General features: G+C 42.5%; 1 protein-coding gene and 1 non-coding gene across 7 annotated transcripts in view; one reads left to right on the top strand and one right to left on the bottom strand.

Annotated features, from left to right (window-relative positions):
- The window catches only part of LOC131475293 (dedicator of cytokinesis protein 7-like), a 42,273-nt gene that overhangs the window by 19,593 nt on the left and 7,854 nt on the right, over positions 1 to 14,826 (top strand). For 2 of the 6 annotated variants that reach the window (XM_058653266.1, XM_058653267.1), the window contains exons 15-40: positions 238 to 355; positions 2,036 to 2,106; positions 2,216 to 2,354; positions 2,493 to 2,594; positions 2,705 to 2,791; positions 2,987 to 3,218; positions 4,084 to 4,248; positions 4,331 to 4,503; positions 5,425 to 5,526; positions 5,893 to 5,979; positions 6,339 to 6,434; positions 6,592 to 6,732; positions 6,991 to 7,104; positions 7,211 to 7,381; positions 9,044 to 9,183; positions 9,277 to 9,446; positions 9,563 to 9,714; positions 10,977 to 11,159; positions 11,328 to 11,454; positions 11,755 to 11,839; positions 12,808 to 12,904; positions 13,025 to 13,159; positions 13,715 to 13,867; positions 13,953 to 14,111; positions 14,191 to 14,291; positions 14,386 to 14,578. In XM_058653266.1, coding sequence (XP_058509249.1) covers positions 238 to 355; positions 2,036 to 2,106; positions 2,216 to 2,354; positions 2,493 to 2,594; positions 2,705 to 2,791; positions 2,987 to 3,218; positions 4,084 to 4,248; positions 4,331 to 4,503; positions 5,425 to 5,526; positions 5,893 to 5,979; positions 6,339 to 6,434; positions 6,592 to 6,732; positions 6,991 to 7,104; positions 7,211 to 7,381; positions 9,044 to 9,183; positions 9,277 to 9,446; positions 9,563 to 9,714; positions 10,977 to 11,159; positions 11,328 to 11,454; positions 11,755 to 11,839; positions 12,808 to 12,904; positions 13,025 to 13,159; positions 13,715 to 13,867; positions 13,953 to 14,111; positions 14,191 to 14,291; positions 14,386 to 14,578 — 3,493 coding nt within the window. The remainder of the gene's footprint in view (positions 1 to 237; positions 356 to 2,035; positions 2,107 to 2,215; positions 2,355 to 2,492; positions 2,595 to 2,704; positions 2,792 to 2,986; positions 3,219 to 4,083; positions 4,249 to 4,330; positions 4,504 to 5,424; positions 5,527 to 5,892; positions 5,980 to 6,338; positions 6,435 to 6,591; positions 6,733 to 6,990; positions 7,105 to 7,210; positions 7,382 to 9,043; positions 9,184 to 9,276; positions 9,447 to 9,562; positions 9,715 to 10,976; positions 11,160 to 11,327; positions 11,455 to 11,754; positions 11,840 to 12,807; positions 12,905 to 13,024; positions 13,160 to 13,714; positions 13,868 to 13,952; positions 14,112 to 14,190; positions 14,292 to 14,385; positions 14,579 to 14,826) is intronic. The other 4 variants (XM_058653268.1, XM_058653269.1, XM_058653270.1 and 1 more) reach the window with 2 other exon arrangements.
- On the bottom strand, positions 8,046 to 8,117 carry trnat-ugu (transfer RNA threonine (anticodon UGU)). Its single transcript has one exon. It is a non-coding gene; the product is annotated as a tRNA-Thr (tRNA).

Genomic DNA, 14,826 nt, shown 5'->3' on the forward strand with positions numbered 1-14,826 from the left:
TTTCTGGTCAGCTTTTTAAATGTGATTTTTTTGCTGGGTTCTTTTCTCCATGTAACAAAGAAATCATTCAAGCGGAATCATTTTACAGACCAAACAAGTACTCGATATATCGAGAAAATAGCCCTGTGATGCGTCTCAGAAATACTTCCATTAAGTTATTTTACTTGAAGAAAGGGACATGAACTGAATGTCTAAATTGAGTTGTATGAATGAGGCATGAATCATTTTGCCTTTCAGGAATCTGCTGTACATTTACCCACAGTCCCTGAACTTCAGCAGCCGCCAGGGCTCGGTGAGAAACATCGCTGTGAAAGTTCAGTACATGGCGGGAGAGGACCCCAGTCAGGCTCTGCCGGTGAGTCACAGCCGCTGATAATCGGGTTTTGGCGACAGGCAGCAGTTCCAGTTCTCTGGAAAATGAAATTGGAGACACAAAAACAACAGCTGGAGGCAGTGAAATATTGATATGATGTCACCTCTTCGGAAAAGGAGCGAACGTCTTCCAAACAACTTTTTTTTGGGCAGCTTTTTTGTTTGAGCAGCAATCGTTTTGCTTAAAGAGACACTCCACCCAAATTTACTTCATATAAAGAACTGATTAAATATGCCTCTGTAATTTGCTTTTTCCGTTAAACAATCACATCAGGTTAAGACTCTTTACACAGCAGTAAGTTTGATATGCTTTAGCAGGAAAAGCACATGTGGTAGTGATCAACTGAACAATAGTGTTCAGTTTAACCATTGTCACTCCCTGATTTGTGCCAGAAAACTGATTTGTTCTGCCCATATGCGCAGTGTGACTTCTTCCTGACGGAACTATTTACAGCACTTTCAGGGATTTTAAATGAAATAATCTTACCTAAACTTTTTTTTCATATTTATAAATACTTATACTTATAAAACTTATACTATACTTATAAAAACACCTTAAATTTTAGTCGTTATTCTTACATGTTTTTATGTTATCTTTTGTTTTAGTTGTCCTTTTTAGAAAATGAAACACATAGCTTGTCCGTGTAGCTTGTAGCTTGTCGTCATGTGCACCTGAAGACACAAGAGATGCCGTATATGAACCAGCCGTATACCAACCACGCCAATCATGCATAGCACCACTTCCTTTCAACCTAGCTTTCAAAATAAGAGCCACTGACTTCAGCTTCTAACTGCTTCCTATATAAAACTTTTGTCATAACCCTATAACATAGCTTACTTCAAGTTATTCTTCAGTCAGTCATCATCTACCGCTTTATCCTCAACCAGAGGGTCGCGGGGGGTGCTGTGCCAATCTCAGCTACATCGGGCGATAGGTGGGGTACACCCTGGACAGTTCGCCAGTCCATCGCAGGGCCACACACAGATAGAGACAAACAACCATTCACTCTCACACTCACTCCTATGGTCAATTTGGAGTGTCCAATTTACCTATCCCCACATTGCATGTTTTTGGACTGTGGGAGGAAGCCGGAGTACCCGGAGAGAACCCACGCACACACGGGGAGAACATGCAAACTCCATGCAGAAAGGCCCTTGTTCCAACCGGGGCTCGAACCCGGGTCTTCTCGCTGCAAGGCGAGAGTGCTAACCACTACCAAGTTATTCTTATAATATAAAAATACAATTTTTTATTTTTGTTAGTCTAACAATTACAAATGTCATAATACATTAGTGTAACAGGAAGTTGTCACACAAATCGGAAAACTAAGGAAGCTAAATTGAACTCAATTTGCTTCTGAACAAATACTTATCACATCTTATTAAATCTTATTAGAAGTAAAAGTTAAATGAAAGTCCAAAACATCATCATCTCTCCAACAATAAATAAAGTTACAAGATATGTGTAAGAATATGCAACATCAGTGCCTACATAAACCTTTTTCCAAGTCTAAATCTGATAATAATTGTGTCCAGAGTGTTTTATTTGCACAGTTACATACATGTTGGTTCCTTAAATGATTGACTAGACTTGGGTGACATGCCCGCCCGCTCACCACTGGTCGTGGGACAACCATGTTTAAACTCTTGTCATTTTGACCAGGTCATCTTTGGGAAGTCGAGCTGTGCCGAGTTCATGAAAGACGCATACACGCCCGTCATCTACCACAACAAGTATGACTCAGCTACCTGTTGTGCCCTCTGTGGATTTTTATATTTTCCCAACTTTTCTTCTTCTTCTTCTTTCTCTTGTAAACACTCAAGTTTAACTCTTGCCCTGCAGATCTCCCGAGTTCTACGAGGAGATGAAGATGAAGGTCCCTGCCAATCTGACAGACAACCACCATTTGCTGTTCACCTTCTACCACATCAGCTGCCAGCCCAAACAGAACACTCCCCTGGAGACAGCTGTGGGCTACACTGTAAGCACGCTCCTTCAGCTGACCCACATTTAACACATCCTCCCACACGCATGCTTGTTTGAGCGCTCCCTCTGTTGTTTTGCCATCAGTACGAGATCTTATACTCCCCCGCCCCCCACCTCTCTGTCTCCCCTGCAGTGGATCCCTCTGATGCAGCATGGCCGACTACGCACCGGCTCCTTCAGTCTGCCTGTCTCGGTGGAAAAGCCTCCGCCCAGCTACTCCGTGCTCACCCCAGACGTAAGTGTGTTTGGAGAGAGATTGTGTGACCGTGACTTTGCCTGTCATCACCTGCTCCTTTTGATGTATGTGACGGAGTGTTAACCGAGTTGGATGTCACTCTGTGGCAGGTTCAGCTCCCAGGCATGAAGTGGGTGGATAATCACAAAGGAGTATTCAATGTCGAGGTGAAAGCGGCCTCCTCTGTTCACACTCAGGTACACAATGTTCTTGTTTTCTTTTTCTTTCTTTTTTACTACTAACTACTGGAATGAGGTTAGTCGGACTGGAAAAGTATTTATAGTTTTCCAACTGCCCAAACAAAACGCTGTATAAGTACTGTACATGTGCGTGTAATGGGTCTGTGTTTACGTATAAAGTGACGTCTTAGTTCACCACGATTGTCCCTCTAGGACCCACACCTGGATAAGTTCTTCACCCTAGTCTATGTCCTGGAGGAGTACTCCTTCCCCTTCCGCCTGAAGGACGTCATCATCACTGAGTCAAACATGGAGGCGGAGCTGAAGAACACCATGGCTGCCCTGAGAGGGGCCCTGCTGGACACCTGTGTCAGGTTCTTGCACCAGCTGCTCAACAAGCTCATTCAGCTCATCGTCTACCCGCCGGTCATCGCAGGTCAAATCGGTAAGAGCTGTTTTTACATTTGTTCTGCTTCTGGAGTGAAGTTCACCTGGAGTAGAGGATGTGATGGTTGACATACACACATATATATCTCATGTGTTTTTGCTTGGTTGCTCTGTTCTAGAGCTGTTTGCATCTGTATTTCCCCCGTGTTCAATCACCTGTTGTCTATAAAGTCTTAACCGTTCACGCAGGTTGTTTCAGCTTTTGCTGTGTGTACTCACGTGTGGCATGAAAAGCACTTCTTTGTCACATCACACCCTTGGACTCTGTTCTGTCCGAGTGTAAACAGAGCACATGCTCTCTCTGGTATAACCATAGATTGAATTATTTCTCTGGGAAACACTGAAACATCCATCAGACAACAACACATAAATATGGCTTAGTATTTCTTTACATCCTGAAGTGTAAATTGTACTAGGCATGATTTGGTCCTGCTTGATTTAAGTACCTGTAGTTGAAGGTGCTTTACACACGAAAACTATATCTTATAGGCTTTTCATCCACATAGTGTTTTGGGAGCCCTGAAACACACACAGTGGTAAAATCTCAAATTTTTTAGGTAGACAACTGATATGCATCTTTGGCAAAACGACGATGTCATATCCCCATCTCGCTCTTGCATTATCTGTCGATATCTTTGTCGTCTTCCTCTTCTTTTGTTTGGAGATTGTTTGGTCTTTTCACTTTGTGATAACTATTATTTTCTTGGTTCATTCTGTCTCTCTGTTGTAGATTAGGACATTTCCTGAAATGATGCTGTGTTCATGGAAAACCTTGAAAACAACACAGACATAGATTTTTTCGACAGAAGTTCTGTTTCAGTGTGGAGACGACATTAATTTCCCCATCCTGCTAATCTCTGCAGTAAACTTGGGCCGTGCCGCCTTCGAAGCTATGGCTTTACTCGTCAACCAGATGCACAAGAACCTGGAGGGGAACCAGGATCAGCACGGCCGCAACAACCTGCTGGCATCCTACATCCACTACTGCTTCCGCCTGCCCACTGCTGAACCTATGATGCCCCCAACAGGTCAGTGGAGTTTCCAACAAACAGGTTGTCTTTGTATCACGGGCAGTCATTTGATCAAAACATCTCTTTTCTTTCCTTCCAGCGGGCACCCATACATACGATATGCCAATGCAGTACGCCACATTGTCGAGAGCGACAGCTCGTCCGAGCAGTCTGCAGTTGTCCCGCTCCAAGAGCATCAGCAACTCCAACCCGGACCTGGCCAGCACTCCAGTTTCTCCTGATGAAGAGGTGCAAAGGATCATCGGAAGCAAGGTATGTTATCTTTGGATATTTATATAATTTAGCATAGCTGCACAATTCTTTCTGTACTTAATGTTCATTCAAGTTATGGAAAAGAATTTAGTCTAATTTGTGTTTCTTCTTTCAATGAATTTGTGAATTTTCTTCCATACTTTCATGTGGTATCAAACAATAATGTATATTTGTTTCATTTGAATCGTCAACTGATTTTATAATCAATTCATTGGTCTGAGAAGTTGTTTTAATAATTAAAACAGGATTTCAGATTTTTCAGCTTCTTAAATGTGAATAATTTCTAGTTTCTTTGTTCCATATAACAAAGAAATCCTTAAAACTGATTAATTTGTCTTTGTGGACAAAACAAGACATTTGTCATGATCAATCGGATAAAAATTCGATTCATTGATAAAATAATCCACAGATTAATCGATTATTAAAAAAAAAATTGTGAGTTGCAGCCCTTGTTATTTGTGAAGTGGTTTGGAGCTTGTTTGATTCTGTTTGACATCAATAACAAAGCAGCAAAAAAGTTTTATGTTTTTTATCATTATCACTGTGCTACATGTGCTATTTTTGCTTTTATTTTTGCTGTAATGATATTGTGGCTCTCCCTGTGCGATTTCTTCACAGCAGATTCAGAGAGGTTGACTGAGAACGATGTTGCTTAGGTCAAAGAGGCATTTAATCTTTGTGCCACTGTCCCTTGTGATTCATACAGAACGTCCAGTTCTTCCTCTGTTCTCCCCTTTTCCTGTTTTATTTCCTGATTTAGCTTCACTTTTCACACAACCTTGTATTTGCTTCTCCTCCACATAATCGTCTTTGTGGCAATGATCTCCCCTTTACTCACTGTGCCCTTGCCTCTCGCTGCTCTATGTTTGTGTGTGTTTGTGTGTGTTATGTGTGTGTCTCTTCCCCGGTGGCTTATGGCAGGGTATTGACCGCTCCCACTCCTGGGTAAACTCTGCTTATGCCCCTGGGGGCTCCAGATCTGTGCTACGTCGGAACCCCAACTCCAGCTGTGAGCTCAAGCAGGTGCCAAATTCCTTCTTCTTCTCCCCTTCCTCCTCCTCCTCGTTATCTTCACATTCATCACCTCCACCTCCAGCCTGAACCATCCCCGTGCATCGAGTCCTACCTCACTTCTCTGCCTGTCTGTCTTTCTAATCAGCATGACACGTTTTCCTGCTTCCTTCACATTCTCATCCTCTCATCGCCGCCACATCGGTTTTCTTTTAAAGACACAATCTCTGCCCGGGGCTCAGTGGGTTTACGTACCGGCCTCGCACTCAGCAGTGTTCACAGAGAGTTCACTGGCCACCCATTTATTTCCATTCATCCATTTTCACCTCACTTTGTCTTCATGTCTGTGTTGCTCACCTCACCATCACCCCATATCAGGCAAACGACCACAGCTGCAATCGCATGTCTGCCTTTCTGGACAGCGTGGCCTTGTTGTCAGTTCCTACAAGGCAGATTATCAAGAAGGTAAAACTGGCATCTACTTTAAAACAGTAAAAACTGGCATTTACCACGATTAACTAACACGTTTCAGCTTCCTGACATTATATCATTCATCAGTAATCACAACTTTTATAACATTTTAACAGTCGCTTCTCGATGAACTAACATTAGATAATCTGGATAATATATTACATGTGTTTTACTCTTATTTATGTGGTGCCTTTATACAGTAATTATCAACAAATTTTACAATAATCTTTATAAACTACTGTCACAGTTCACATCTCATTCCCTGCAACACCAAACACACATTTTTTATATCTTATTTAATCACAGTTTCTGAAATTGTTACATGAACTGTATCTTGGTTGATTCCTGTGCAGCTGCTCCATGAGGAGCTGGCATTACAGTGGGTGGTCAGCACCAGTACAGTGAGGGAAGCAGCGCTGCAGCAGGCCTGGTTTTTCTTCCAACTTATGGTCAGTATGAAAAATTGTTTCACAACACACTCCGTAAATCAAAAAAAGCTTTGACCAGAAGCACTTTGAAGCACAAAACACATGCTCCTCGTACCCTTATGAAAGCCAGAAATGCAACATTTTTTATTAGATTTCTTCTTTTTTCCCTCTCCTCCAGACGAAGAGCATGTCCCATCACTTATTCCTGACCTCAAAGTTAGACATTCCCAGACGTCAGCGCTTCCCAGACCGCTTTGTGGACGACATCGCTGCTCTTGTGTGTGCCATCAGTGCAGACATCGCCAGCAGATATCACAAGGTACAAATCTAGCAGGAGTCAAGTTCTTGTTTGAGATTTGTTGTGTATTTACCTGTAGAATAAGAATTAGTTTGTTGCCACTAACATATATACATGCAGTTCTGTGAAATACACACAAACAGCAGAAAACATTTTAACTCACTAAATAAGAGCATGTAAAAGATGAAAAAAGTTTTGGAATCAGTGAATATTTTTCCATTTTGTTGAGTTAAATCCACATGAATACCTCCTCCTCCTCCTCCTCCTCCTCCCTCTCAGGATGTGGAGCTTGTGGAAAGGTTAAACACTAGTCTGGCCTTCTTCCTGAATGACCTGCTGTCTCTCATGGACCGGGGCTTTGTCTTCAACCTCATCCGTTCCTACTACAAACAGGTTCATTTCTCTCCTCTGCCCATCTTCCTCTAATATTAAACATTTGACGCTCCTGCTCGTATTTTAAACTTTCACTCTTCTCAAATGAACATTGTGTGCCGAGCAGATCGCCAACAAGCTCCACACGGCGCAGAACCCCAGCTCTCTGAACGCACTGAGGATGGACTTCATTCGAATCATCTCTAGCCACGAGCACTACGTCATTCTCAACCTGCCGTGTTCAACTCTCAGCCCTCCAGCATCCCCCTCCCCCTCTACTTCATCCACCACCTCACAAGTAACTGGAACTATTTTACCTTCAATTTTTCTGCAGATATTTTTCCTTCTGTTTCACTTAGTTATGTTTGGATTATGTCGGATTATGTAAATGGTATATGGCTATATGTAAAATATTTAAACAGATTCAGCATTTAAAGCAGATTCTGTGATCCATGATTGCTTGGAAGATTCCAAAAGACAGAAACAAGGAGCTGCACTTATACTCTGTTTTACACTGTGTTCATGCAAAAACACGTACACACATAACTGTCCCACAACCTTTTTTTTCCCCAAAACATTAAATCGATTAGCTCAGTTTTCCACATGTAGGCACCAGAGGAAACGACACGGCAACATGGGCTGCAACGATTATTTTCATTATCACTTCATCCAAGTAGTTGTTTGGTCCACAAAATGTAAAGAAATGTTGATCAGTGTTTTGCAAACCTTGAAATGATAATGTTCTCAGATGTCTTTATTTATTGATGTTCATTTCTGTGGTATGTGGTACAAAGAATCACAGGACATATTAACAATTTTAAATCTGAATAACACACAAACTGATCAAATCAACTATCAGGATATGGTGTTTTTAAATTGATTTACTGGCAACAATAACATATTCTAAATACCACTTTTCTACTCTTGATGACCACCCAATGCCACACACCCACCATCGCCTAAGGCACGGACGGGGGTTGAACCCGTGATCTTCGGTTTACAAGACCGACGCCTTACCACTTGGCCACCATGCCGACGTAACATGTAAAAAATCCACCAAAACATGAACGAGAGAGAGAGCGGAAGGGGGAAAATACTTGGCTTTAGATCAATTGATTATCTGTCCAGGAGAAAAGTTGAGACGTTTTTAAGAGGAGTAGTGAGGCCTTTTAGGTTTACCGACCGATAGCTGCAGCTCACTGTGTTTGACTGTGGTAACTTTGGTGTCTAAAGTGCTCCGAGTTGCATTAGTGCAGTACTTCTCAAATAGTGAGCCGTGGTGAGGTGTCGGGGGGGGGGGGGCATGAGAGACAGGGCAGAACAACTCATACAGTGGTTTATAGATAAATAAATAAAAATGATCAGGTTCTCGATAGTATTTCAATTTTGGGGGGCGTGAAAACATTTCTGTCCTCTGGGGGGCATGACAGAAAATAATAGAGAACCACTGCATTAGTGGGGGGCGCAACGGGCCAAAACATGAACAGATTTTGAGGGTTGAAAATTAAAATCTAAGGGACCGTACACATGAGAACAAGTTTAGGAGAATCCACAAAGGTTTTATTGCAGATTTTTGGGAGCCCTTACATGCTGTTAATTTTGTTCTTTTAGGTGTACTTTTGTGGCAACGTTACAGCGCCACATAGAGGCTTTTAGGGTTTTTTTGTGTATGAAGGCATTTCTTGCTATATGTTTTCTTTTATGAAATTTTTTTTAAGATGGGGAAAAAATAAAAGTGATTGTGTAGGAAAGGTCTATTTCCGTGTGGATAAGGCCTAAATCATGAATAAACAGGCTGTGCCATTGTTATCAGTATAGCAGCCAGTATTTCAATTTAAATGGTTCCCTCAGTCTCTTATGACATACCGCGGCCATTTTATGACCTAATACGATGCATTTCCTACATAATGTACCTTCATTTAATCTGCTGTTACTGTTCTTTTATCCCTCTGCTCTGTAGAGTTCAGCGTTTTCCAGTATGGTGCAGGACCAAGGTGTGGCCACCATGTTTGAGCTCTCTGTCCCCTTCCGCCATCAGCACTTCCTGTCTGGCTTGGTGCTTACTGAGCTCTCTCTCATCCTTGAACCTGATGGAGAAGGGTGGGTTGTCATTACTTACGTGTGTGTGTGTGTGTGTGTGTATAAATCTCCAATATAGTACACACTAATATATTCTTTTCATTTCCCCCCCAGGGTTTTCTTCCTCCATAAAAAGGCCATTAGTGCCGTTCACTCCCTCCTTTGCAGCCACGATGCAGACCCTCGCTACAGTGACCCTCAGGTCCGAGCCCACATAGCTCAGCTCTACCTGCCCCTCCTCCCCATCGTCATGGAGACACTGCATCAGCTCCACGACTTCACTGGTCAGCAGAACGCATATGCACTCATGAACATTGTCGTCGTCCTCTTTGGTGTTTTTTTATTTCCTGTGTGATTGCACCTGATCACCTGATAGGGCTTTTCATCAATCCCTCTGTAGAAACCTCGCCTGCTCGTGTCCGCCATGCCTCAGCCCACGCCGACGACTCTGACCCAGACGGCAGCAACACTATCAGTCAGTCTGTTGCCATGGCGATAGCCGGCTCCCCTTTGCCGCATGCCAAAGCCAACGCATTTTCACTGCCCACAGTGGTGAGTGATCGCGGTCGGGGTCAGGCTGTTCCCCCCCGGGGCTTTACAGATTGACAGGTTTCTGTCTGTGTGTGGGAAGCTGCTGTTTGATAGGCAACCACCCTCGCCTTCCTGTTCCTCCACACGAACACATTCAAAGATTATTTTCATTCTTTTCCCCTTTTTTTGTCAACTGCAGTTGCTCCTTTTAGCCTGTAGGTGGTTCTCTGTGCCTTTCTTTTGTTTATAACAGCCATACATCTAATGTATTTATTGCTTATTTAAAGGTCCAATGTGTAAAAAATGTAGGTGAAACTCTTTGGCAGAAATTGACTATACGGTATTTTAACTTAATTATAATTGATTGTATGAATTGTTGTTTTTTTCTTTACTCCAAAATGAGCATTTTATCTTAACATCAGGAGCAGGGTCATCTCTGTGGAGACGTGTTTTTACAATGGTTTAAACCATCTTTGATCTTTGATGCTACATGGGCTCCCACAGGTTCCCACAGGTCCCCGAAATCCTTGAAAGCTTCTGTATTCCATGCAGAACAATGAGTAACATTAAGCGGGAGAGAGAGAGAGAGAGAGAGAAAACTATGTGATTCCTGGGAAATGAAAATTCCAAGATCTCTGGCTCACCAAAGTAAATTACATACTTGACTTGACTGACTTGATGCAGAGCGTGCTGCAAATCAATAAAAGTGGACAATTACAAGTTGTCCTCCCATTTTAAACCATGTCAGCACATTTTGTCCTTGAATTTAAAGGAATTGGTCATGGAAAGTGCTTAATTTGATGTCAACCAAGGTGTGGGAACCTTGAATGGATAAAGTGAGGAATATTCAGCTGCCACGTCTTACACACTATACCTCTTAAAGGGACAGAGCATATTAATGAACGTCATTACAGAATACACATGTACGTTATGCCAGAGTTGGTAGAAGCTGCAAGTTTAAGTCTGTAGGGCCATAAAAAGATGGAACAAACGGAACAAATGTCACTCTCCATAGATATTCAGGTCCTGTGCAATAATACTGAATGCTTCTGCTATAATTTTTTTGTATTATTTATTTCTACAGACATGAGTGTGAATTGTTTTTTAAACCACAAATGGGTATCCCCTGCAATTGCATTGTATGCCACATATCATGATAATTCATCTTTCCAATTGGTGGCAGCCAAGACGTATTTTTTTAAGATCATGTAGACTTAAAACTTAAACTTAAACTTAAACTTAAACTTAAAGACTATCCCTGCGTTTGTTTTTGTGCTCATCAGGCCGGGCGTCAGTCCAGCTCTCTGTCCGCCGAGTGCAGCCGGACTCTGCTGGTGTGTTTCCTGTGGGTGCTGAAGAATGCTGATGCAGCTCTCGTGGAGCGCTGGGTCTCTGATTTGTCCGTGTCGCAAATCAACCGCCTGTTGGATCTGCTGCATCTCTGTGTCTCCTGCTTTGAATACAAGGTACGATAGACAGACGGGCTCTATGCTGTCTGTCATTTCACTGCGAGCCAAAATCCACTGTTTAGATATTAAATTTGGACCCACCAAAACAAAAGTACATCATTACGGCACTGATTAATACTTGTTTTGTTTAATTTGTCTCTGACCCTGTGATGTTGATCCTCGCAGGGGAAAAAGACTCTGGAGAGGATCAACAGCCTCACGTTTAAAAAGTCTCAGGACATGAAGGCGCGACTGGAGGAGGCCATACTGGGCACCATAGGGGCTCGTCAGGAGATGGTTCGCCGCTGCAGAGGTATGTAGCACAGTCATGTATCTTTGTGTGTATGCATGTGTTTATCCTACCTCTTTGAGACCTTTTCTGGCATAAACCCTGACCTTGTCAGGAGCAGTCGTCCTCATATGGAGACAAAAAACCTGGTCCTAATGAGGCAGAACCTCATTTCTGGGAAACTGGATACGCTTAGTGCAAAGATATGAATTGTGGATATGTTAAGGTTAGGGATTTGGCTTTGTTTAGGCTATATTTGCTTTTGTTTGAGCTGTTTATTTTTCCCTGTGTTCATGGAAATTGTGACATGTGTTACTCTTTCAGAAAGGAGTCCCTATGGCAGCCAAGAGAACGTGAGGTGGAGAAAGAACGTCACTCACTGGAGACAAAATACAGACCGAGTCGATAAGTATGTAACTCACATTAGTTATGAAAAAAAAAAAGACTAAAATAATGATGAACTGGTTGAACTGGTTCAAATTGAATTGACAAAAGGTCAGAAGAGATTATACATAAACAAACAAGCATGTGTATATACAGCACATTTTAGAAGAAAAAAACACTTATATTTCAGTATATATCATATCTAAAGTTAATATTATTTTGATTTTGGTGTCAAGTTAATGGCCATTTACAGTTAAAAACTGGATCTTGGTCCCGCAACCTGCATGATGAGAATACAGAGAGAGAGAGAGAGGGAAGGAAGGAAATACACAAACTAGGGAGAGAAAGAGACAAGGTTAATGACATATAAAAAGTCAAAATCATATCCTGAGTGTGAGAGAGTGAATGTGCGTGCACCACAGATAAAAAATCCCCCAGCAGTCTAGTTCTATAGCAGCATAACTAAGAGCTGGTCCAGGTTTCCCTGAACCAGCTCTAACTATAAGCTTTATCAAAAAGGAAAGTTTTAAGTTTAACTTTAAATACAGAGAGAGTGTCCGCCTCCCGAACTATCATTGGGAGCTGGTTCCACAGGAGAGGAGCCTGGTAACTAAAGGCTCTGCCTCCCATTCTGCTCTTGCAGACTCTAGGAACCACAAGTAAGCCTGTATTTTGTGACCTAAGTGGTCTATTAGGGCGATAAGGTAAGACTCGGTTTTTCAGGTAGGAAGGGGCCTGACCATTAAGTGCTTTGTACGTGAGGAGGAGGATTTTAAATTTAATTCTAAACTGTACAGGGAGCCAGTGTAGAGAAGCTAACACTGGAGTTATATGGTCTCTCTTTCTAGTTCCTGTCAGAACTCGTGCTGCAGCATTTTGAATTAACTGAAGGGTTCTAACAGACTTGTTGGAACATCCTGATAATAAGGAGTTACAGTAATCTAACTGTCTTTTGATTTGGGTGTGATGATTGTATAATAACATGTGTCACAGGACTAAAGCTGAGATGGAGCAGGAGTCCGTGGTGGATGGAAATCTTGCCACTGAGGCCTCTCTCGTCGTCCTGGACACTCTGGAGATTGTAGTGAAGGTAAAACACGGGAAAAGGAAGAAAAAAACAAACATCCCTTACCAGCTGGAAGAAAAAAACATTCATCCCTTACCAGCTGTCTCGCATTCCCTTTGCTCTAACATGTGTTTTTACTTTCAGACTGTGGTGGCGTCAGAGCTGAAGGAGAGCGTTTTAGGCGGGGTGCTCAGAGTGCTTCTCCACAGCATGGCGGGCAACCAGAGCGCCCTCTTCCTGCAGCACTGCTTCACTACACAGAGGGCTCTGGTGTTCAAGGTAAGGACGTCTGAGCAGTTTCTTCACAAGAATTAACGTTTTTCTTTTAAATGAAACAAAGAATTAATGGATTTCAAAAGAGATGAAAACTTTAATGTTGGTTTTAATTAGCCTTTTTGAATGTAATAAATATTTAATGTATCAAATAGCTTATCAGCAATCATTGAATTTAGACATGGTCAAGACGACCTGCTGAAGTTCAAACTGAGCATCAGGATGAGGAAGAAAGGGGATTTAAGTGACTCTGATTGTCTGAATATACTGGTATTTTCACAAGAATGGTTAGTGAAAGAGGGAAAATGTCAAATAAGCAGCAGTTCTCTGGGGGGAAAAGCCTTATTGATGCCAGAGTTTAAACAAGAATGATCTGACTCAGACTGTCTGGAAATAATAGAAGGACAACAATAACTCAAAAAATAACCATTCATTACAACTATGTGATGGAGGAAGACCATCTGTGAAAACACAAGCTGGACTTTAATACAGATAGCTACAGCAGAAAGACCCCACTGGGTGCCACTCCTGTAACTTCATTGTATGTGTTTTTGTGTGTAGTTCCCAGAAATGCTGTTTGAAGAGGACACTGAGCTTTGTGCAGACCTGTGTCTGCGTCTCCTTCGTCACTGCAGCAGCAGCGTCGGCTCTGTCAGAAGTCACGCCTCTGCCTCTCTGTACCTGCTCATGAGGCAGAACTTTGAGATCGGAAACGTGAGTTCAGACGCCTTTTCTTTTTGATGTTCTTGCATAGTTGGGGGACACGTTTATATTTTTATTTCCTTGCTTGTCTCAACAGAACTTTGCTCGAGTGAAGATGCAGGTCACCATGTCTCTGTCGTCACTGGTGGGAATGTCTCAGAACTTCAACGAGGAGCATCTCCGTCACTCGCTCAAGACGATCTTAACATATGCCGAGGAGGACTTGGAGCTGCGTGACACGCCTTTCCCTGAGCAGGTACGCAGCTGCCGTCACATTGTCTGTACGTAGTCCAGGTGTGGAGCTGCTGGACTTTACTAATGTTTCAAAACTGCAGGTCCAGGATCTGGTTTTCAATCTACACATGATTCTTACTGACACTGTGAAGATGAAAGAGCATCAGCAGGATCCAGAGATGCTCATTGACCTCATGTACAGGTACAGTGACACCACTGAAACTGTGATACTAACTTATACAAATAAAGTTTTTTTTCATCAAAAACCTAAAGTGTTCTCTCATTTCTAACCTCAGGATTGCAAAGGGCTACCAGAACTCGCCAGACCTGCGCCTCACGTGGCTTCAGAATATGGCAGGAAAACACTCAGAGAGAGGGAACCACGCTGAGGCTGCCCACTGTCTGGTCCACAGCGCCGCCCTGGTGGCAGAGTACCTCAACATGCTGGAGGATTGCCGCTACCTGCCAATCGGCTGTGTCACGTTTCAGGTCAGTGCACGTTGACTGATTTTACTGTAACTTGTGTTGATGGTAATTATTCTGTTTTTCTCTTTAATATGTTTACATATGGGTGTGCACACAACATTCTGGTCACCAAGAGTCTCAGCCAGCACCCACCTTCATAGTCTGGTTGTGTTTTTATGGTTATGTCGTGTTGTAGTAACCTAGCTGTAGGCTACAAATAACAATGAATTTTCATTAACCTTTATCCTTATCGTTTACTCTCATAGAAAAGC

Source organism: Solea solea, chromosome 16 (genome assembly GCF_958295425.1).
Source record: "Solea solea chromosome 16, fSolSol10.1, whole genome shotgun sequence".
NCBI lineage: Eukaryota > Metazoa > Chordata > Actinopteri > Pleuronectiformes > Soleidae > Solea > Solea solea.